The 25472-nt window shown below is 41.2% G+C and overlaps 1 protein-coding gene across 7 annotated transcripts in view; it reads right to left on the minus strand.

Moving 5' to 3' along the window:
- Positions 1–25472, minus strand: part of gsap (gamma-secretase activating protein) — a 100574-nt gene that overhangs the window by 60117 nt on the left and 14985 nt on the right. For 5 of the 7 annotated variants that reach the window (XM_069909715.1, XM_069909713.1, XM_069909712.1 and 2 more), the window contains one exon: positions 21201–21239. The exons of 1 other annotated variant lie outside the window; for it this stretch is intronic. In XM_069909715.1, coding sequence (XP_069765816.1) covers positions 21201–21222 — 22 coding nt within the window. In that variant the 5' untranslated portion in view covers positions 21223–21239. Of the gene's footprint in view, positions 1–10335; positions 10374–21200; positions 21240–25472 lie in introns of those variants that run through there. One more of the 7 variants, XM_069909718.1, reaches the window with a different exon arrangement.

Below are 25472 nucleotides of genomic sequence, written 5' to 3' on the forward strand. Positions count from 1 at the left end.
TAGTTGACTCTAAAGATTGGGTTGGTGGTCAGAAATTTCATGAGAATTGAGTCAAAGCAGGAAAAAATGTAAGAAGGTTGTAGGTTCAGGTAGGATAGAGCTTTGGAGGTGACCAGGAAAGGTGTATGAGGATAGCAGAGGCAGCCAGTGTTAAGACAGGCCTTTTCCCAAAATATTATAAAAGATTTTCAATAAGTAACTTTGTTCCATTTTATAATTGGTTACATTTATGATAAAATGTTATTATTTTATACAATTATTGCAAAATCACAAAGTGATGTTACTTACGAGTTTTCATGATTAACATTTCTTTAACAGTAGAAAATGTTCTGCCTGCAATTATTAACTGTTATCATTTGTATTTAATTGCAATTCACTACTCCTTATTATTTAAATAGTTAAATCTTCTCAATCAGTATGTTCTTCAACATGATGATTAAATATGTGTAAATTTAAGAATTTGTAGATCTAATGTTACAAAATATTTGTTCCTAATTGAGAAATCTGCAAGCAAGTTCCACAATTGGTTAAATAATCCTTCAAAGGAAATGAAATTTGAATTAAGAATTAGAGAAAAAAACAAAAACTAGAGATGGTAAAAGATGCATGACAAGATAAGTCATGGTCATACATGCATTGGCTAGGAACAGAATACTCAGTAGGCTTGCTTTAATACAGCACTTCATAATTCTTTTATCGCCTAACAACAAAATACATTTAAATAATGTACAGAGCATTATTAACTGAACAGAGGTACTGTATAACAAAAGTATAGTTATTTTCAGTTGACAGTATTTCATATTCTATATGTTATTTTGAACAAATGATATATCTAAGCACAGCCTGCATTTCCAATTTCCTTGCACATTGACACTTCTACTTTGAGCATTTTTCCAGATGTTTTCTTGTCTAATTTGGTTGGGCATTCATATTTGCAAGAATTAGCTATGGACATTTTATATTTCAAATGCGTTCTTGTAGAATCTATTATTATGTTTGGGAAAGCAAATGTCACTAGATATAAAATAGTTCTGGTATAGTTCAGGTATATTCACAAATTAATGTTGGCCTTGAAAAAATGGTTCGCCATAACTATTAGTTACCTAATACTTCCTAAATGAAGTAGAAGTACGAAGCTTCTATCCTTCATGCTTTATAATAAATGTGACTGGACTGATGATATTGTGGTGAATGTCTGCCAAGTTGCCTGTCTCCACTCTGGCGAGCCTTGCTGTACTAACATTGGCTATGCATTATCTCTACTGTTAAGGACACACCCCTTGGATATAACTGTATATGCACCTATTGTCTTTCATTATTGTACCATGAGTTTCTGCTAATAAAAGCCATGATTATTGTTTGACCACATCGTTTTTGTCTACTTCATCAACTGGCACTTCAGTTTTATTAGCAGAAATGGATGCAGCACTCAAGCCAGAGCGGCTGATAATCGACCAGTCTGCCCCGAGGGTCAGAGAAATTTTCAACCACTGGATTGCTTGTTTCGAAACATGGCTCGAAATAAAGTGGTCGATGAGGCGATACAGTGGGGCCACCTGAACTCTCTGCTGGGTGAGGTCCCTTCTGCCGTAACGCAAGGAGCTGCCACTCTGGTTATAACCCGGGAATGTCTGACTGCTTACTGTGTGGCACCACGGAATGTGGTGCTTACTCGACACCAGTTGCTGACTAGACACCAGAAACCCGGGGAAAGTGATGCTGCCTTAGCACTGGCTCTCGACTCACTGGCAAATGAATGTGATGTCAGGGCAGTCAATGTGCAACCACACCACAATGCCTTGAACCTGGATGCTTTAGTCAACGGGATTGACTCCAGTTACATCAGACTGAGGCTGTTGGAGACGGAGCCCTTAACCTACGATCGGGCAGGTACTCTAGCCAAAACACTGAGAAGTGCCATGCGGTCCAGTGAAATGCCAGAAACCGAAAAGGAAACATCCAGGAGTGCTGGAACCCCAAAAGAAAGAAAAAGGCAAACTCCTGAAAAATGCTACTTCTGTGATAAGAGCTGGCACCCCAGACTGTGAAAGGGGATTGCCACCAGCCATACCACGAGCTACTACTCGCAGGGCAATGGGCAGGTTGAAAGGGCCAATGCTACAATCTGGAAGTCTGTTAATCTTGCTTTTAAAACACATGGTTACCCTGTTACCCGGTGGCAGGAGGTGCTGCCTGAGGCACTACATTCTATTCGGTCTTTATTGTGTACTGCAACAAACCAAACACCTCATGAACATATGTTTGCCTTTCCTAGGAAATCAGGAACTGTGATGGACTGGCCAGCCTGTTTATCTGAGCCTGAAACCATCCTGCTAAAGAGCCATGCTCGGGCGCGTAAAACAGATCCCCTAGTCCAACCAGTTCAGCTATTGCATACTAACCCCAACTACGCTCATGTTAAATTCCCAGACGGGAGTACTGATACCTAAGAGATCTGGCCTTACCTGGTTCACCCCTTCCTCACACCCCTATTCAGAATGAGCCTGAGAGTTTGGACTCACCCCCCCACCCAGCCTGTGACCCCTAGTAAGCTTTCAGATGGCCATGCTGAGGCTCCACTTCCTCACGCTGGCGATTCTGGACCGGGTCCAGAAGCCAGTCCTTCCCACACTACAGACCCAGGACCTTTATCAGTTCCCAAGGTTGCAAAGGAGCCACCTGTTTCGAGACAAAGAATTCGTAAACAATCTGATAGGCTGACATATTCATAAAACATCTCATTATATTTCGATTGCTTGCTAGATACTGGTGTATTTTGGCTGTTAGAATATCTCAAGGCCAAACATGGTATCCATGTATCGCTTGCTTCGGTCTTTCCTAGCAGCTGTCCTTTTGATTTTAACCCTTCTTCTGCTGGGGGGGGAGACTGTAGTGAATGTCTGCCAAGCTGACTTTCTCCCCTCTGGCGAGCCTTGCTGTACTCACATTGGTTGTGCATTATCTCTACTGTTAAGGACATTCCCTTTGGATATAACTGTATATGCATCTATTGTCTTTCATTATTGTACCATGACTTTCTGCTAATAAAAGCCATGATTATTGTTTGACCACATCGTCTTTGTCTACTTCATCAACTGGCACTTCAGATATGCTCTGACTGTCTTTCTTTGGCTTGGCTTCGCGGACGAAGATTTATGGAGGGGGTAAAAAAGTCCACGTCAGCTGCAGGCTCGTTTGTGGCTGACAAGTCCGATGCGGGACAGGCAGACACGATTGCAGCGGTTGCAGGGGAAAATTGGTGGGTTGGGGTTGGGTGTTGGGTTTTTCCTCCTTTGCCTTTTGTCAGTGAGGTAGGCTCTGCGGTCTTCTTCAAAGGAGGTTGCTGCCCGCCAAACTGTGAGGCGCCAAGATGCACGGTTTGAGGCGATATCAGCCCACTGGCGGTGGTCAATGTGGCAGGCACCAAGAGATTTCTTTAGGCAGTCCTTGTACCTTTTCTTTGGTGCACCTCTGTCACGGTGCTCTGACTGTAAACTAGTTGTAAGTATCAGGCCATTTTTTTTCCTAACAGATAAAATGTTACTTTATCAAAATTAAATTCTGTGCTTCAATCTGAAGCATATCCAGAAGGTGGCATTGTTCTCAATTATTTTTCTCTGCCTACCCGGTATCAGTTTTCATGCACCCGGAAATATAAACATTCTTTTAATTCCACATTGGCAGGGTTGCAACAGTCTTTTGTTGTGTCGTCAGTTTCGTGAAATAAATCAGTGGTGGTTACTTCAAGGTTTAAATCTAAGATAGTAGCCTGAATTAAAATAGAATTCCATTGGTGATTATTTTGCAGGGAAGGCATTTTTTTTAAATATTCTGAAATCAGAGTGACTTAGATAAAATCTGAGTCTGAGATCCTATATGGTGTTCATTTGTTTTGCTTGCCAGCCAGCCATCCAATTGTTTTCATTAGAATAAAACCTAAGACCAAGCTTGTTGTAGAGGTAAGAACAATCCATCAGACAAATGTAGCAAGGATTCAGGAAGACAGGCCCTGTTTGACGGAGTTCTATAAGGAGGTTATGAGTGCAGTGAAGAGAGAGGAATAGGTGGGTGTCGTGATTTACAGAAGACGTTCAATAAGATGTTGCATGAAAAGACTCAACCACAAGATCAGGATGCATGGACTGGGGAGGTTGAATTAGAAAGTTGTTTTAGCATGGTTAATCAATAGAAGGCAGAGAGTTGGGAAAAAAATAGGTGTTTCTCTGGCTAGCAATCAGTGGAGAGCGGAGTATCACAGGGGTCAATTTTTGGTGTGCAACCAATTTGGAAGAGAGGCGTATCTAACTTTGCCTGATGACTCTAAATTGAGTGGAAAAGCAAATTCTGCAGAGATGTAGATAGGTTAAGTGAGTGGGCAAAGTTCTGGCAAATGGAGTTCGATGTTGTTAAATGTGCTGTCGCTCACTTTGGAAGGAAGAACTGAAGGTCAGTTTATTATTTAAATGGTGAAATATTGCGGCATGCTGTTGAACAGAGGGACATTTGAGTTATTGTGCATGAATCACAAAAGATTGATTTGGAGGTGGAACAGGTAATCAAGAAAGCAAATGGAATATTGACCTTCATTGCAAGAGGGACTGAATTTAAGTCCAGAAAGGATTTGCTCCAACTACAAAGGGTACCAGTCAGGCAACACCTGGAACAGTGCGCAATTCTGTTCTCCTGGCTTGGGAAAGGATGTACTGACTTTGGAGGCAGTCCAGAGGATGCTCATTAATTTGATTCTTGTGATGATAGGGTTAACTTAAGTTACATCCCTTTCTTCTGGCTATCTATTCCAGAGGATGATGATGGTTCCTTTCAGTTAGTTTGTGGGGTTTGATATGAGGATACCCCACTCCTCAGAAAGGAACAGCATGTGCATGAAAAGGGGTTGCATAGGTCCAGATCCACCCTCTCGACATCCCATCCCGGATCCAGTGGCATGATGAGGTCCAAGATGGTTGGGGGGTGGGGGAGTTCTGGTGCAGTGAATGGTGAGTCCAAGCTTCCATGCAAGGATGCCTTTTCCATGCTCAAAGGCATGATTTATTAAGGGATTAAGGCATTACCTCTCTTAATAAATACCTTAATTTACATAGAATGGGATAAGAGGAAAAGGAAGGTTGGTAGAGATGAGTCATCAGATCAACCATGATCTCAATGATGGCAAAGCAGTCTCGACAGGCTGAAAGGCCTGCTCCTATTTCTTATAACGAAAGATTGAAGTGCCTGGGACTAAACTCACTGGAATTCAGAAGATTGAGAGGGGATCTTATTGAAATACATAAAATTATGAAAGAGATAGAAAACATAGAAGGAGGAAAATTGTTTCTACTGGTGATTAGGGAGAGCAAGTGGACATAGCCTCAAGATTTGGGGGAGTAATTTTAGCACAGATATAAGGAGGAACTGCTTTCCCCAGAAAGAAGTGAATCTGCGGCATTGTCTGTCCAAGGAAGTAGTTGAAGCTGCCTCATAAAGTATACAGCCATTCCCTGACATACGTCCGAGTTCCTTTCTGACTGAGTGGTTGCATCTTGAAATGGATGCAAGTTTGACATTGGTTAAAATGGCGTGTAGTCCTTATGCTTCAATCCCCAGATTGATCCCACTGCTCCACACTCTCCCGACAGCCCGTTATAAGTCCCCACACTTATCCCACTGCCTTGCACTCTCCTGACAGCTCGCTATGTCCCCACACTGATCCCACTGCCCTATGCTCTCCCAACAGCCTGCTATCAGTCCCCATGTTGATCCCACTGCCCTATGCTCTCCCGACAGCCCGCTATGTCCCCACACTGATCCCACTGCCCTATGCTCTCCCAACAGCCCGCTATCAGTCCCCATATTGATCCCACTGCCCTGCTCTCTCCCAACAGCCCGCTATTAATCCCCACACTGATTCCACTGCCCTGCACTCTTCCGACAGCCCAGTGTACATGTACAGCATTCTTTTATCCTGAGAACTGAGAGAGATGCTGTGATGTACACAATGCCAGGATATCATCTGATGGTAACTATCGTATGCACACAGCTATAGCACTGGTGGACATACGACCAAACGTAATTTTTATATTTACATTTTTTCTTTTTTTTTAAATTTATAGTTTTTTTCAGTGATATGTACGGATGATCATTAGTCACATAGGTTGTAAGTAGGGGAGAGGTGTAGTTAAGACACAGTTTGATGGATGTTTGCATGAAGGGAATTAAGGCTTATTGGGAGAAGGCAGGTATCTGAAGCTGAGTCCATAGCCAGATCAGCCATGATCTTTTTTAATGGCAGAGTGGTCTTAATGGGCCAGATGACCTACTCCTTCTCCTATTTCCTATGTTTATTTGCCCCTAGTGGAAATGTGCCTCAGTTGTATCTGAACCATCTCTTTCTTAAAGGAAACCCATGACTCTGTTACAGTTTTCCCTGTCAACTTTTGTTCCAATTTATCTTTAACAAGATCCATTCTCATCCTGTTGAGCTTAGTCTATTTTTACTTTCAATTCCTCCTTTTTTTTCTGCAGCTGACCTAAATCTTATAATATTATTGGCACTATCTCCTTAACGTTTCCCTTAGGAAACTTGGTGTACTTGACCCATCTCATTCCCCAGAACCAAATCCAGCAAAACCTTTTTTCGTGATGGACCAGAAATATACTGCTCTAGAAATTAGCCTGGACACATTTTAGCAATTCTTCACCCTCTCTTCCCTTAACAGTATTACTGTCCCAGTTAACATAGGGATAATTAAAGTTTTAACTAGCTTATCAGTTTTCATTTTTATATAATATTCCTGCACATTTGCTCCTTTATACCTCCCCATTCATTAGTAACCTATAAATTTCACCCCAAAGTATAATGTTCTCTCCACTGTTTCTTAGCTGTAAGCAAACATCTTTTGTATTTGAGTCATCTGTTATGTCCTGTCTCTCTTGTGATATAATATTCTCTTTTATCAATATTGCAATCCTTCCTTTTGTTCATTCTCTTTCCTTCCTGAATACTTTGTATCCAAGAATATTTAATGTCAGTCCTTTCCCTTTTTGAGCCAAGTTTCTGTTATTAACACCATATCATGTTCCCTTGTGGTGCCTTTGCTCACCAAACATATTTATCATACTTCTTGCATTTAAAAATAAATGTATAAATAAACCAAATATAATTATTTTGTTGCATCAGGACTGCGAGGAAACAGGAAAGATAGTGAGGAAAGACCCGTAAAGGGGGAGGTGGGTTGAAGCAGACATTAGATGGGTAGAACCAAAAGGGGAGGGGATGATGTGCCGATGGAAACAGCTGGAGGAGGGGATAGTAGGCTGAACAAAGGGAGGTGGATAGGTGAATATGTCTGGGAGGAGAGCACCAGAAGTGTGGGTTAACTGAAATTGGGAAATTTCAATGTTCATTACATCAGGTTGAAAGCTACTCATGCAGAATATCAGATGTTTTTCTTCCAATTTGCATTTGACCCCTCGGTATTAATTGTGAAGGCCTAGGATAGACAGATCATTATGGGAAGGAGAGTTAAAATGACATGCAACTTGAAACTTGAGGTGGGTGTTGCATGCAGAGCAGAAGAGTTGTCTAGTCTATGCTTGGTTTTTTTCATTATAGAGGAGACTACATTGTGAGCACTGAATTCAGTAAACCACATTGGAAGAGGCGCAGGTGAATTTCTATCTCTACCTTCTCATGTGTCTCAGCAGTGTTGAGGGAGGAAGTGAAGGGACACTTAATTTGGTTACAGAAGGAATTTCCAGGATACATGGAGGAGTGTTTGGGAGGGATGAACAGAGCAGGGAATCATCAAGAAAGGTCCCTGAGGAAAGCAGAAAACTAGGAAGAGGTGACTGGTAGTGAGATCACATTGAAGTTGGCAATAATGCTGGAAGATGTTACGATGATGTTTTGGATGTGGGAGCTGATCAGATAACAGATGATGTCCTGATTAAGAGAGGGGACACTCAGAGCAGACATGAAGGAAAAGGAGGAAATTCATGTGAGGACTTAAATCAGTTATGGCAGATGGGAAGCCGTGCTTTCAGGAGGACAGAATGTGTCATTATTGAGAGATATTCATACTGGAGGCTAGGTGAGAGAAGATGGCAAAAGTACCAGTCCCAATTCCTTATAAATCTAAAAGTGTTCCATAACCCTCCCTCTCTTTAGCCACATATTCATTTGCTTTATCTTCTTACCTCTTTGCACAATAAAATATGGCACTTTTCATAAACTGGAGATGACTAGTTTTGAGATCTTGCTCTTTAAACACTTTTCAACCTCTCTAAACCCTGCCTACAGGACCTCAGCCCTCTTTCACTCTACGCCATTGGTACCAATAATGGATCACAATCTTTTGGCATTTTTACTTCCCCACTTACCCCCATCTTTGAGATGCTGTGCAGTTATGCAGTGAGATTCTTGACTATCAGGAAGGCAATGTACCATGTTGTTGTTGCATATGGAAGGATAGAAAGCCAGACTGTACCCCTAACTAATGAAATTCCCCAATCACTTTTATTTCCTCATCCTCCTCCTCCACATCCCCACTATACATCTGAGCTACATATTAGTCCTGTCCCTGGCTGCACTCCATTGAATAGCCACCACCTTTATAGTATTCAAAATATATTTGTTAGGGAGATGAATTGGGGAGACTCCTGTACTACTTTGCCTCCTCCTTCTCGTCAGCCTGTCATCCTTTCCTCTGCACTGCAATGTGACCATCTTTCTAACTGTGCCATGCTCAAATTTCTCAGCTCAGGGATGACTCCAAACCCAGAGCTCAAGTATATATTCTTATCTAGGTCGTCAAATTCCCACATGACAAAAAAAAAAGAACTTTTCATGCAACTAATATTTCCCTAACTTTACAACATATAATTTAAAAATAGTAATTATGCAGTAGAATATATTCATCAGCTACATGTTACTTTGAACCCTGAAATCACACTTTCAAACCATTACTCCTCCCACACTGTTTGAATCTTGGATTTCTAGGGCTGTGGTGTTTAAATTCCCAGGACCTCTGCACCCTCTCTGCTTGAAATGAACAGCCCAATTATATCTGAGCTGTTTGAACTCTTATGGCCTCTGTACCAGTATTTACTTAGGGCCTCTGTTTCCACTGTAGCGGCCCGTGAACCGAATTGCAATCCGGTCACAAGATGGCCAACGAATGTGGTGATCGCGAGGGCCTCACAGGGACCAACAGCCATCATCCCATGTGACCTCCACTCAGCGGGTAACAGTGGGAACGCCGGCCTGTCGGAGGCTGGCGCTGCGATGACATCAATCCTGTCATCAGAGGCAGGAAGTGAATATAAACAGAGCTGGCAGAGCAATAAATCAGTCTTCAACCTCGACTCGACTGTGTGTGTGTGTGTGTGTCGTTCTTACTCCACACTTTGCGTAGTGTGCACGCTACACCACATTCATTTAAATTCTTGGGATTCTGATCCCATTGTGTTTATGCTTTTGTACCTGACATTAATTTTCAGTGTACCACCTTATTCCCTCGGAACACTAAGATATTTCAAACTGTCACCATTTACAAAATACTCTGCATTTCTATTTTATTTATCAAATTGGATGATCTCACTTTTCTACATTAAATTTCATGTGTCTCATCTTCAAACATTCACTTAACCTGTCAATATTTCTTGTCAGCATCCCTACATCCATCTAATATCACAGACTGATAGTATAACTGCATCAGCAAACTTAAATATATTGTACTCGATCCTTCATCTAAATAATTGATTGAAGTTCATTGATGGATACTTTGCATCATTTGAACAGATTACTGATAAATTTAAAAAGTCAAAATCTCAATTCCAGCATTTTATTGAATCACAAGGTTCTAATTTCCCAAGACTGTCTGAATCAAATTTTGAGGATGAGTTTTGTAGTTTAATGCCTTCTCATAAAGGTTTAATATCTATTATTTATGAGAAATTGTTATGTTTAAATCAGACTTTCTTAGTTAAAGTCAAAAATACTTGGGAACAGGATTTAAATTTGACTATATCAGATGGGACACAATTCTTAAGTTGGTTAATAGCTCTTCATTATGTACACAAAATTGTCTCACTTTTATTCTGATACAACTTCCTGGTGTGACAGGTGTAAGAGCGGAGAAGCGTCATTAATTCATATATTCTCGACATCCTAGCTAGAAAAATACTGGAGAGAGGTTTTCCATACTTTATCAAAAATCTTCAATCTAGATTTAACAGAAGGGAAGGATTCTTGTTTATCTTTGGTGCAGAATTGCGTTTTTTTTGGTCTCTCTTTTGGAGAGATGCACGATTTTACTTAAATGGAAGGATCCTTACCCGCCTACTCGTGATCAGTGGTTGCGTGACATCATGTTCTGTTTGAACACGGAAAAGATTCGTTATTCAGTAATTCAGATACAAGATTCCAGAAGTTATGGGGGTCATTTATGACCTACTATCTTACTTTATAATTTTATTCCAAAGTAATTAAATTATTTGACCTGAATCTTTTCCACTTTCCTTATATTAAGTTTTTTTACCTTCATTTTTCTTTTACTAGTAGTCATGTATAGCATCTGACAACGCAGTTAGGTAAGGGGTTTGAGTTTTTCTCCTCTACTTTTTTCTTCTTTCCTTTTTTTTATGTTATTAGAGTTTTTCCCAAAAATGTATCTACTATTTAGAATATGAATTATGGATATGATTTACAATTTATGTACAACATCTTATTTAGTTTGTGTAGCTGTCCATATTATCGTGTTTAATTGTACCTTTTTTGTTTGTATAAGTTCTTTATTAAAATCAATAAAAATATTTTAAAAAGAAAGATATGATACTTCACTTAATCTCATCTTTCCATGCTATTCACAGCGCAAGACACATCCAAGTTCTTTTTAAATGTGATGAAGCTTTCTGCTCCTATGTCTTTAAAGACAGAGACATCCAGACCCCTAAAACCTCCTGGGTGATTTATTTTTTTTGCCATCTTAGAACATAGAACATTACAGCACAGTATAGACCCTTCTGCCCACGATGTTGTGCTGACCTATATATACCTACCAAAAAAAACAAAACCCTCAATTTTTCTTTCATCCATGTGTTTGTCTTAAATGCCCCATTGTTCCAGCCTCCATCACCACCCCTGGCAATACATAACAGGCACCCACAACTCTCTGCAAAAAAACTCCCTGAACTCTTCTCTCTTCACTTTGTACAGATGTCTTCTGGTGTTTGCTACTCCCACCCTGGGAAAAAGGAGGTGGTTGTCTAGCTTATCAATGCTTCTCATAATCTTACCTCTCATCCTTTGCTCCAAAGTGAAAAGCCCTTTTCTCATAAGACACATTTTCCAATCCAGGCAGCATCCTGGTAAATCTCCACTGCACCCTCTCCATAGCTTCAATATCCTTTCTGCAATGAGTTGACCAGAACTGAACATAGCTTTCTAAGTGTGGCTCTCCAGAGATTTATAGAGCTGAAACATTACCTCACGACTCTTGAACTCAGTCCCCCGACTCATGAAGCCCAGCATACCATAGGCCCAGCACAAGTGATCCCTAAACATCCATCACATTGTTTCTGTGATTTCTCTTGAGAACATCTATTCCCAATTTACTCTGAGTTCCTGCCTCATACCTTCATAATTGGCCCTTCTCAAATTAAACACTTTCCCATTTTGTCTGCTTTTATCCATGACAATAGTTATGCTAAATCTCAGGGAGCCGTCATCAGTATCAGTGAAATGCTCCCCCACCAAGAGGTCTGTCACCTGACCAGGTTCATTACCCAGTACTGTACTAGATCCAGTATAGCCTCTCCTCTAGTTGGGTATTTCATATTCTGTATCAGGAATCCTTCATGGACACAGCTGACAAATTCAGCCTTATCTCTCCCTCATGCACTAATGAGATACCGATCAAAATTAGGGAAGTTGAAGTCTCCCATGACAACAACCTTGTCATTTCTGCAACATTCCAAAATCTGCCTTCTTATTTCTTCCTTGGTGTCCCAAAGGCTATTTAGGGGCCAATGGACATCTGCCAAGACAGTGATTGCTCCCTTCCTATTTCTGATTTCCACACACCAACTCAGGAGACACTCCCTCCACAATGTCCTCTGATTAGTTACTTACTATACATGCTCCTTATTTTTGACCCTCCTTCTTGTTCACTTTATCGAGGCTCCTTATCATTTTATACACCTCATTGTTAGTTTTCCACCAAAATCTCCTCTGCATCCTGTCTGATGCAATCACCTTATATCTGCTATACAGTTAATTTATGCATAACCAGATAAGGCAAGTGAAACAAATGATAATAATCTATTTTGAGTGTTGTCTGTTGTGGATTAAATGTCAAATGTTGGCCATAATGCTGCCTAAAATGTACATTTTGTAATTAGTAGTTATAGCAGTCTCAAATATCTAGTAGGGGGTCCCTCGACGTTAGCCAAAGATCAAATGTGCATTTTGATAATCCTATTTTTTGATTCAAGTTCTAAATCCTTTGCTTCCACTGTCTTTTTCTGTAATAAGAAAATACTGATTTGGGTGTGGTCAATATGGAGTTTCCACATTCTCCCTGTGGTCCTGTTTCCTCCATCATCCCAAAGATCTGTATCTTGTTAGGTTAACTAGCCATTGTAAATTTCCCCAAGTGTATAGGTGAGTGGTAAAATCTGAGAAGAGTTCATGGGAATGTCAAAAGAAAAAGTGGATGAATACATGAATAGTTAAATAAGTGGTTGGTGGGGCTTTGCTAGGTTTTTGTGCTGTATCTCTCCTTGATTCTATTAACTTTTTTTAATGATGTCCACTGAAAAATTGAAATTTAAATTGAAATATCCTTTTTTCTTATGCTCTGAGGATCTCATCTCTATGCCAGATGTGGTAAGATTAGCAATTCATTGCCTTTGACATTCCAAACATTGAGGTAATTTTGGGCCATAATTTTACTTTGGTAGGGCAGCAGTCTGTTTAATCCAACTCCATTGTAATTTCTTATGAAATGATCTTTTATGTTGAATCGCATAATCAACATTCGCAAGAATCAACATTCTATCCACAAAATATTCATTCTGTGTTGTTTTCTGAAATAGGATTCATTTTTTTTAACTCAAACAATGCATTTGAGTAGAATAATTAAATACAGCTACACTGAAAATAATAAATCAATATTTTTGTCACTGCATCCACTTTCTTCAAGACAAAGCAGCAGATGATATTTTTGACATGTAAATTGTAAAGTGACAGAACAAGTCTGTGCTGGTTCAGGTTTTCTTTGCGCAACCTATTTAATCTTATTCATTCGTGGAATGAAAACGCTTCAGGCTACAAATAATTTCCAATGATTACCTGTTCAGAATATAATCTTGTGAGAGAATTTATATTATGCAAGAATTTATTTTATTCAGAGATTCCACAAATACAGGGTGTGATTTGGATGCTTGATGATCTTTTGATCATTCCAAGTCAACGAGTTACACATCCTTGAAATGTTTGGCATGGAACCAGTACTGCATTTTAATATAAAGCTTCTGCTAAACTATATTTAAAAAGTCTCCGCTATGAAATAATTTAAAACTGAACATTTGAAGAAGGATTTCAATTTCACATGTAGTAGATAGGAAATCTATTTGTGTGAAATATCATTCCAGATTGTGTTGTTCTTGAAATAAAGGTTGTTTCGCCTGCTTTTGGAAAAGTCTTCTTTTTCTTGTGCTACTGATGTTAAAACTTGTTGATTCACATTCCACCGTGTAACTTCAGTGCTCCTCCCTGAAAACATTATCAACACAAGGCTACAAATGTAAGAGGATCCCAATGTTCTGCTTACACTATTGGAATGATAGGACAGAATAATACAGATTTTTCAGCATAAAAAGATCCTATTGGACAAATATTTCAGTTGAGACCCACACACTAGTTATTATTTCCCCTGAACCCTGCAATTTAGTTCGGTTCAAATACATTAGCTGGGAGTTTTCAATCATTGAAAAAGGGTGCTCCTGCTGATCTCAAAGAAGCCTAATTGCAACATTTCAGTGAGCTCTGTAGTCTGCTTTTCCCCTTTCTCAGTCTGAGATGCGACCACACACCTTTTGTCTGCTCAGTATTAGTGTTGTCATCGCCTTCCCAAGATCGTATTATATGGCGAGCTCTCCACTGGCCACCGTGACAGAGGTGCACCAAAGAAAAGGTACAAGGACTGCCTAAAGAAATCTCTTGGTGCCTGCCACATTGACCACCGCCAGTGGGCTGATAACGCCTCAAACCGTGCATCTTGGCGCCTCACAGTTTGGCGGGCAGCAGCCTCCTTTGAAGAAGACCGCAGAGCCCACCTCACTGACAAAAGGCAAAGGAGGAAAAACCCAACACCCAACCCCAACCAACCAATTTTCCCTTGCAACCGCTGCAATCGTGTCTGCCTGTCCCGCATCGGACTGGTCAGCCACAAACGAGCCTGCAGCTGACGTGGACTTTTTACCCCCTCCATAAATCTTCGTCCGCGAAGCCAAGCCAAAGAAGATTAGTGTTGTCATCAAACTGGCTGAGCGACCATTCAGGTTGGAGAATCCAGACAGATGGCAAACTAGGACAATAAAAGGACTCATTTCTATGCAATTTAGAGAGTGAAATATCGATTGGGACTGCTACATAAAATTAAGATGAAATGTCAAAACCATAATACATGAATTTTAAAATAATTATTCAGAGTAAATTATTGCCTTTATGAAATATATTTTTTGCATCCAAAGGTTATTCAGCAGTAATAAGAGTTTACTCAGCTATTTAAACTCTATTTGCACCTCATTCAGCAAGTGTAAAATTTTCATTTTTAACTTTGAAAATTAGTGCATATCAATTTTTAAATTTTGTGATGATTTCCTTGTCAAAAAATTCTGGAAATGAGTATGAATTTCAGCCTATAACCACACATGTAGATCCCAGAAACTGCTCTCATTTTCATATAGCAATGGTTAAAATGTTTAATTTTCATAGTAATTTCAACTGAAAATTTTATGTTATCTCCAATTGTCTTTAAAAATTCTTATTGAATCTCGATTCTCTTGAGTAGAATTTACAGGTCCTAAATGCCTGATTTGACATCTACTTCCATTTGCCAGATGAAGCTGGTTCTCAGTATTTGCTTAATTAAAACAATTCCATAAAATCTCCTTAACTTCTGTGTTCCAAGAAGACTAATCTCTCTATTTCTGCTATATTCCTATAATCCCCTCTCCGTTCCAAGTCCAGATCATGTAAATGCAATAAGAATAAATATGATCTGAAACTGATTGCTGAGGTACTTCCCCTGCCTCTACCTCTAATTTGTTTTTTCAAGGTTACAAGTTCAAGTTTATTGTGAGAAAGTTTGGTTTGTGAACAATTCAGCTAGTCTATCCATACATCGTAGAGTATTTAAAAAACAAGAAGGTTCAGAGTTACAAAGAGAGATCAATTAGAACAGAGCAAAGGCAGTATCTTTTCAAATGTGAGATTCATTTAAGAATTTAAGGCAGGAAATAAACTGTCAAACATGGTACTGTGTGATCTCACACACTTGAATCTTCTTCCTGACAGTGAAGAGAGTGTAGCTAGGGTGGAGTGAGTCCTTCAGTATGTTGACTACTTTTTAAAGAGGTGTTTATGGAGGGAAGGGAACATTGTATATGATCTTGCGTGCATTATCAACTCTAATTTCTTGCTGTCTTCGGCGAAATAGTTCCCATACCATGCAGTGATTCATCCTGACAGGATACTTTCAATAGTGCATCTGTTGAGGTTACTGAGGGGTGCACGTAGCATGCCAAATTAGGACCAGAACAGCTCATTGGAGATGTTCATTCCCAGGAATTTAAAGCAATCTACTATCTCTGTGTTAGCAGAGTGAGTTCCACCTGTCTTATGGAAGTCTGTGACCAGTGTTATGGATCTATGTTAATATTAATATTTAGGTTAAGGTTAAGTTATATTTCTTAGAAAATGTTTTAGTAAAGTAAATTATAGAGTTAAAATATTGTATATGTGTTCTTATTAAGTTAGTTGTGGGCTGGTACAAGGCCACACACAGGTCACAGCATTTACAGAGAACCATTGTAGTCAGAGAGAGGAATTCATTCTCAGAGTCACAATGTATTGGAAAGACAGAGCTAATGAATCTGAAGTGGTTCTTAATTATAAAAGAACAATGGAGTGTTTGCTTTATTAAAAACTGAAGTAACTGCAGATAAAGAAGAAGTCGTCTTATGGATGAATATGGTCGGACCCTACCATAATCGACAAGAGACATACAAGTACTTCTCCCTACCCTTCTGTGCAGGGAAGAAGAAGACAATTAACCATTACCATGAAACTTTAGGAGAAGCTCTTCAAGGTGCAGAACTGGAGTTTAGTGGTCTTGATATCAAATTTAAAGATCCTGTCTGAGTCCGCCTGAGGTAACGGCCGCATCGCGGGGAGAGACAGCCAGCCGAGACCGGGCCTGCCCGCACCGCTGCCCGAGCACAGGCTGCCGTCGCCAAGCAAACCCTGGCAGCCCGCACAGCCCGACCATTGGCAGCTGAGCCCCGGGCCGGGAGCGGTCAATGAGAACTGTTTAGTGTATTTCAGAGTTTAATACACACCTCAAAAACTAATAGTCTAAACACTAACAACTGTGAACTCCATTGCAGAGATCTCTCCAGTCTTAAAAGATTTTCTACTAGAAGTTTTCTTTCTGATCCTCAACCAATGCTGCATCCCCTTTACTCAGCTGCGGCAGGAGTAAACGCACGCAGGCCAATTCCAGGGCGCACCACTCCATAACTGGGGACAGTGGTCGTAGATCTCCAAAATGGTTCGACCTAAAAGGGGAGGCAGGCCTCTTCAGCCCGGTTAAGCAACCTGCATAGGAGAAGGTCACTCCAATATAAAACCTACGATCCAAGGACCTCGCTGCCACGTCCCAGCTTGCTTGGCCACGGCACACGAACCATGGGTGTAAAGGGTAGGGCCAATACTGCGCACACTGCACTCCACCTAAAACCTCCTTTGCGCAAGCCCGTGGACAGGTCCACGTCTTCCCCCTCAAAAGATGCACACAAATTCAAGCTAGCATGTTGGAACATCAGAACCCTGCTAGACAAGGCTGACAGCCACCGACCTGAACGTCAGTCTGCCCTCATTGCACATGAACTCCTCAGACTCGACATCGACATAGCCGCTCTCAGCAAAGTCTGCCTTGCAGATGTAGGCAGCCTCCAAGAACACGGCGTGGGCTACACACTACGTCTGTCAAGCCTCAGGCTGAATGATGCCTATCTGGTGTTGGCTTATGGTCAAGAACTCCATTGCCTCCAAACTCGAAAAACTCCCGACAGGCCACTCTGACCGGATCATGTCCATGCGACTCCCCCTTCAAAACAAGCGACGCATCACTCTCATCAGTGTCTATGCTCCAACCCTTCAGGCGCGGAACCAGCAGAAAAGCACAAGTTCTACACTGGTCTGCGCAACCTCATCCAACGCACCCCTAAACCCGACAAGGTTGTCATCCTTGGCGACTTCAACGCTCGCGTCGGCAAAGACTCAGAAACCTGGCCAGGAATCCTTGGCAAGCATGGTGTTGGCAAGTGCAATGACAAAGGGCGCCTCCTGTTGGAACTCTGTGCAGAACGCAGCTTGTCATTACTAACACCCTTTTCCAGCAGAGAGACAGCCTGAAGACTACCTGGATGCATCCCCGAACCAAACACTGGTACCTCCTGGACTATGTTCTGGTGCGAGGAAGAGACAAACGAGATGAGCTCCACACCAGGGTCATGCCCAGCGCGGAATGCCACACTGACCACCGGCTTGTTCGCTGCAAGCTCAACCTTCACTTCAAGCCAAAGTTCAAGAACAGTGGAGCCCCCAGGAAGAGGTTCAATGTTGGAAACTTGCAGTCAGACATAGTGAGAGGAAACTTCCAGGCAAACCTCCAAGCAAAGCTCGAGGATGCAAACTGCCTCACGGACATGTCTCCTGAAACCCTCTGGAATCAGCTGAAAACGTCCATACTGCAATCCACTGAAGAGGTACTGGGCTTCTCCTCCAGGAATAACAAGGACTGGTTTGACGAAAACAACCAGGAAATCCAGGAGCTGCTGGCAAAGAAGCGATCTGCCCACCAGGCTCACCTTGCAAAGCCTTCCTGGCCAGAGGAAATACGAGCCTTCTGTCTCACATGCAGCCACCTTCAGCGCAAACTCTGGGAGATCCAAAATGAGTGGTGGACTAGCCTCGCCAAACAAACCCAGCTTAGCTCCAACATTGGTGACTTCAGGGGTTTTTATGAGACACTAAAGGCTGTGTACGGCCCCTCACCCCAAGTCCAAAGCCCTCTGCACAGCTCAGATGGCGAAGTCCTCCTCAGTGACAAGATCTCCATCCTCAATCGATGGTCAGAACACTTCCAATCCCTTTTCAGTGCCAACCGCTCAGTCCAAGAATCCGCCCTGCTCCAGCTCCCTCAACAATCCTTGAGGATAGACCTGGATGAGGTCCTTACCCGGGAAGAGACATATAAGGCAATTGAACAACTGAAAAGTGGCAAAGTATGGATGGAATCCCCCCAGAGGTCTGGAAGGCTGGCGGCAAAGCTCTGCATACCAAACTGCATGAGTTTTTCATGTTCTGCTGAAACCAAGGAAAGCTGCCTCAGGACCTTCGTGATGCCATCATCATCACCCTGTACAAAAACAAAGACAGGAAATCAGACTGCTTAAACTACAGGGGAATCACGCTGCTCTCCATTGCAGGCAAAATCTTCACTAGGAATCTCCTTAATAGACTAATACCTAGTATCGCCGAAAATGTCCTCCCAGAATCACAGTGTGGCTTTCGCACAAACAGAGGAACTACTGACATGGTCTTTGCCCTCAGACAGCTCCAAGAAAAGTGCAGAGAACAAAACAAAGGACTCGACATCACCTTTGTTGACCTCACAAAAGCCTTTGATACCATGAGCAGGAAAGGGCATTGGCAAATATTAGAGCGCCTCGGATGCCCCGCCACCCCCCCCCCCCCCCCATGGTTATCCAACTGCACGAAAACCAACAAGGTCGGGTCAGATACAGCAATGAGCTCTCCGAACCCTTCTCCATTGACAACGGCATGAAGCAAGGCTGCGTCCAGGCACCAACCCTCTTTACAATCTTCTTCAGCATGATGCTGAAACAAGCCATGAAAGACCTCAACAATGATTATATCCGGTACCGCACGGATGGCAGTCTCTTCAATCTGAGGCGCCTGCAAGCTCACATCAAGACACAAGAGCAACTTGTCCGTGAACTACTCTTTGCAGATGATGCCACTTTAGTTGCCCATTCAGAGCCAGCTCTTCAGCGCATGACGTCCTGCTTTGCGGAAACTGCCAAAATGTTTGGCCTGGAAGTCAGCCTGAAGAAAACTGAGGTCCTCCATCAGCCAGCACCCCACCATGACCACCAGCCCCCCACATCTCCATCGGGCACACAAAACTCAAAACGGTCAACCAGTTCACCTACCTCGGCTGCACCATTTCATCTGATGCAAGAATCGACAATGAGATAGACAACAGACTCGCCAAGGCAAATAGCACCTTTGGAAGACTACACAAAAGAGTCTGGAAAAACAACCACCTGAAGAAACACACAAAGATTAGCATGTACAGAGCCGTTGTCATACCCACGCTCCCGTTCGGCTCCGAATCATGGGTCCTCTACCGGGATCACCTATGGCTCCTAAAACGCTTCCATCAGCGCTGTCTCCGCTCCATCCTCAACATTCATTGGAATGACTTCATCACCAACATCGAAGTACTCGAGCTGGCAGAGTCCGCAACCATCGAATCTATACTGCTGAAGACCTATCTGCGCTGGGTGGGTCACGTCTCCAGAATGGAGGACTATCGCCTTCTCAAGATCGTGTTCTATGGCAAGCTCTCCACTGGCCACCGAGACAGAGGTGCACCAAAGAAGAGGTACAAGGACTGCCTAAAGAAATCTCTTGGTGCCTGCCACATTGACCACCGCCAGTGGGCTGATATCACCTCAAACCGTGCAACTTCGCACCTCACAGTTCGCCGGACAGCAACCTTCTTTGAAGAAGACTGCAGAGCCTACCTCTCTGACAAAAGACAAAGGAGGAAAAACCCAACACCCAACCCCAACCAACCAATTTTCCCTTGCAACCGTGCCTGCCTGTCCCGCATCGGACTTGTCAGTCACCAACAAGCCTGCAGCAGACGTGGACATACCCCACCATAAATCTTCGTCCGCGAAGCCAAGCCAAAGAAAGAAAGAAGAACTGCTGAGGAAGCCATCTGGTTTTTTTTAAACAAAACCACATAAGCCTCTTAACAGAGGTGAGGTCAGAGGTTGTAGTGGAGATGGAGTGGTTTTGAAAAAGGAACAAATTTTAGTAAAAATAAAACTGATAGTCATGTGGTTTACAAGAATTGGAATAATACATGACCTTGTTGATGATGTAACTGTCACATGATCTATAGAAATATATTATCGAATTCAGACATTTTTGGATCAGTTCAGTTTGGAGAGTGCAGAAGTCAAAACCTCGTGACACACAGGGGTTGGAACCTTGTCAACGGCAGGGTTGAATTACAGTAACCTGAATGGGTGCTATTGTGTGTTACTCATGGAAAAAGAACACAGAATAAGTGGCTTTTGAAATAAGGAAGACCACTTCACTGTCTCTTTGGAAAAGAGGAGAGAATTCTACTGTGTTCATTTATGTATGGCCACGTTGTTTAATCCTTGTCAGGGTTTGTGAATTCATCATGAAAGAAAATGGCCACATTTGCTGTCTTTTTGAAAAGAGGGCAGATTCCAAAATCTTCACTAAAAAGATTTGATCCTGAGAAGACAGGAATTGTATTCTCCTTTTCAAAGGTGGCTCAAAAGATGGTTACTTCTATTTAAAGAATATCTCATCAAAATAATTTTGAGTAAAGAGGCCTGAAGATATTATGTTTCAAAGCACTTTATAATTAATTTTGAACTGAGAATTTAAGACCTTCAAGCAAGACTAAAATTATGCCGAAGTTTTAAAAACTGACTGTTCAGAGTGGGACTTTAATCACACACATACATTTTACATTTGTGCAGAGTGGGGTTAAATTTAGAGTTAAGTAAGAAATGTTATGTTATTGATAGTTTAATAAAAACTATTAATTTGAATTTACCATTGTCTGGTGAATGTTCCATTGCTGTTCCTTTCAGTCCTAAACAAAAAGATTAGAAGGGTTGTTAGTTCATAACACCAACTTCTTAGTCTTGCTTATATTAAGAAAGAGGTTGTTGTCCTGACACCAAGCCACTAGTCCCTCCTTGACCCTTCTATATTCAGCCGACAATGGTGGTGTCTTTGACAAATATACAGATGGAGTTGGAGTACACATGGTCAAGACTACAGGGAGTATAGTATGGGCTGAGAATAGAGCGGTTTTAAGGGAGATCAAGAAGGAAGGAGTTGCTATCACCAACCTTCACTAACTATGGACTGCAGGACAGGAAAGAAGTCATGGGTTCAGTTGCAGAGGAGGCCACTGACATGAGGAATTAGTTTAATTGGCTCTATTGTTTTGAAGGTCTATCATCTCACATTATTTCTTTTCAATTATAAAAATAGTAAAATCCCCAATATCCAACACCAAAAGGGATTGGTAGATGCCAGATAAGTGAATTTACCTTTTGTGTGAGATTGCGTGTTGTGTGATTGGAGAACTAACCTCTAGAGGGCAGGGTTGCCAGATTTGGATCCTTTGGCACCAAACAGCAGAAATTTGGCACTTGCACATCTCTTGGAGCGAACTGGCTCCAGTTGTTTCACCGCGCTGGCGGGGCAGCTGCAGAAAGATGGCACTGTTGGGGCTTAGGCTACAGCTTGCGCCCCGGGCAACATGATGAGGTCACTGCTGCATGGAGCCTAATTCCTATTGGCCTTAAAGGGAAGCATGCGAAATTCAAATAAACATTTCAACGGAAACCTCCACCATGTCCTTTGGTGTGTTTCTGTATGTGTAGCAGCTGCTACATTAGGCTCTTTTTGGTTCTTTTGGTGCTTTTTATAACTTTAAAAAATTTTAATTTTATTTAATCTGGCGCCAAATCTAGCAACCCTGCTAGGGGGTACCAATTTAAACTTTCGCATTTTTTACCTTTTTATTTTCCGCATTTTTTTTTACCAGTTGCTTGAAATTTGGTTAACAGGGATATTACTGTATATCCATTCACTATTAATCTCTTTGCCCAATAATAATAGCCTGATTATAAATTGGAGGAACAGTATCTTTTACAGTATTCTATCTTGGTAGAATTCAACCAGATGGCATCAATGTTGACCAATATCCAGTAGTTTCTCCCCCCCCCCCCCTTATTTCCCATCTTTTTGGCCCTATTTTCTTTTCTTTCTTTTTCTCCTCCTCATCCTCCTTACTGTATGTCACCCATGCTTTCCTTCCTCCATCCCCATCCTTTCTTCCTATCAGGGTACATTTTTCTCAGCACTCTATTCGTTCCCTCTAAGCTCTTTTCTTCCCCCACTTCCTGTGTTTGCCTATCATCTGCCAGTCTGTGCTCCTCCCAACCCCTACCCCATCTTCTTATTTGGGGGTCTGCTCCATTATGGTATTCCTGATGAAGGGGTTTTAGCCAAAATATCGACTGACGTTTATTTTCCATGGATGCTGCCTGACTATTTGAATTCCTCTAGCTCTTTCTTTGTGTATTGATTCTTTGTTATCACATGCTTCAGTTTTCCTGTAATGCTTGTTATGTCACAATTAATCAAATGTCTGTTTAGACTCTGTAAAATGTACCACACCACTTTCATTAATCCTTCTAAATGCATTATCAAAAAATTGATAAATGACTTTGGTGTTAAGATGACAGAAACAGGAACATTGACCTAGATGGATTGCTTCCAAAAATGAGTTTGTCCATTTTCATTTCAAAAAGCATGGGAATTAAATCGTCATCAGTGTTGATCATATCTGTACAGTGATGGGCCAGACTTGCAGTGTATACACTGTTTGGCATGGAGTTATTTAGATAGGTAAATCAGGGTCCTCCCCCAATGAAATAGAAAATAGAGCAGCTATACTGAACCACTTCAGGATACTGAAAATTCAGAAAAATGATTTGTTTTCTACTCATTTTCTCTCATACAGGCAAAAGCTATGCTTGTGCATTAAAGACATTGGTAAAATTTCAGAAATGATTGCACCAAGTCAAGCAAGCGTAAAGAAAACCCTTCCTGGTTATCTCCTCCTATCCTCCTCTAGCTGAGAAACCTATGCTTCTTTTTAATGAACAGCTCCTGGAAAAAGTACGGTCAGTGGCATTTACCTGACAAAGTGAAAATTGTCCAGGTTAGTCCTGTTCACAAAATAAAGCAGCACAAAATCCATTCCAGCTTGTGTCAGAAAGGTGTTGCAGTCTGAAAGCCTTTCTACCTTCTGAAAAGTTAAGGTCAGTAGCCTTGCCTGGACTACTCTTGTGAAGTATTATACCATTTATGACAAAGTCATCCAATTGATTTGATTCAATTCAAAACCCTCATCATTTGATCCATCTACCATCAGTGCATCATGTCTGGTGTGTGCACTTTCTATAAAATGGACTGCAGTTACTCAGGTGACTGACAACACTTATTGAGGTTAACAAACAGAAAGGGCCACAACGATGGGTAGTTTCCCCTCCAAGTCGCACATAATCCTGACTTGGAAATATATTGGAATTTCTCCAGCATTAAATGTGTATGAATCCTGGAACTTTCTTCACCCTAGAAAGATTGTAGTTGTTCAAGAAAACAGCTCACTACCACCTTCTTGAGTGTGGTTAGGAATGGAGCATAAAATGATAGCCAATCAGTCTAAAATTTAAAACATGAAACGGAATTGCCTGCAAAATACCTTAGTGGGAAATGACATGATAACACTAAAATGATGGCCACAGGAGACAAATAGAGGTGTAATTTACAAAGAGAAATGCACTTCAAAGCCTAAAGCTGAATAGTTGAGGTGATGGGAATATAACAAATAAAAATATAACCATGGAAGCGAGTAGATTAAATGCTTATGCTGTGGGACATTTCCCTATGTTAGGGATGCTTCTTGAGTATGTTAATGATTAATATTAACTGTAACACAAATAATTGCAAAGGAAAATCTCATCCATGTAATGTTAAGCAGGATATTTAATGGAGCAATTGAATTGTTGCCACACAAGAACAACATTAAGTCAATTGAGAAATCTCATTGCCTGAGCAGATGTGCAAAGAAAGGAAGATCTGCTTTTATGTTATGTTGTTAAGGGAAATACAACAGCAGTTTTCTGCAATGTTCTCTAAACAATTAATTAAACAAGTTGATCATCAGTTTCAAGTGCTGGGTGAGAGATGTGTTGTCTAGAAAAGTGAGGGACCTCGATTGATGTGTTTGAACAGCATCCACCTGAGAAGGGGTGCGTATCTAATTGTTAATCTAATAACATATTTTGAAAATAGTGCTGCCAGCACAGCTGCATACACATTAGCCACTACCACCTCAACCCCAGAACTACAATGGTCAGCCTAGGTTATGTGATGTGTCTTGAATCTTCTGCGTCTGAACTGCCCCTCACACAGATCTTCCAACTGTCAATTTACCACCTTATGTATTCATATTTCACGCCTATCTTTTATTCAATGCCACAAGTCTATCACTACCTTTCAAAAACTTAACTTCCAATCCACAGAAGAGGAAGGAGATCATAATTATTTACATCTGTTTGACATTTTAAAGGCAACGGAGAGTCCATCTGACTTCTTCTATTACTTTATAAAGACTGAAAAATTGCACAGATATTAGAAGGGTCAATACAGACTTTTGAAGCCAGTTTTCTAAGTTAATGAATTTAGAAGATAGGTCGTCTGATAGCAACATGTCAAAACTTGAATATTTCTTTAGTGAAAAAGTATTTGTTGAAGTATTCCCATTTTACCTTGGAATTTCTTTTTTGTATAATCTTTTTAATAGTTCTGCCATTGCATATGATCAAACATATGATGGCATTGTGTTTTTTTTAAACATTGTTGCTTTACTGGAAGTAAATGATGGCATTCAGGAAGAGCACATGATAAACACAAGACCCTGTTTTCCCTTATAATTTATATGGTATGACTGGCCAAGAAATTGAGCAGGGTGGAAAGGGGAGGGCAGGTCCTAATGCAGTGCTGGGGTATGCTAACTCTTAGTCCTCTACTATCTTTACCAAAGGTTGCAGGGTTAGGGAAAGTGAGTGAAACCAAAGTCTGCAGACACTGAAACACAAAAGTCTGCACTGTGTTGCAGTAAAAACACAGAAATGTTGGGAGAACTCAGTAGCTCTTGCAGCATTTGTAGGATGTAAAGATATATTGCCAAATTTGGGGTCTGAGCCCTTTAAGATATGAAGAAGGATTCAGGCCCGAAATA

This window comes from Narcine bancroftii, chromosome 13 (assembly GCF_036971445.1).
Source record: "Narcine bancroftii isolate sNarBan1 chromosome 13, sNarBan1.hap1, whole genome shotgun sequence".
In the NCBI taxonomy this organism is placed as follows: Eukaryota; Metazoa; Chordata; class Chondrichthyes; order Torpediniformes; family Narcinidae; genus Narcine; species Narcine bancroftii.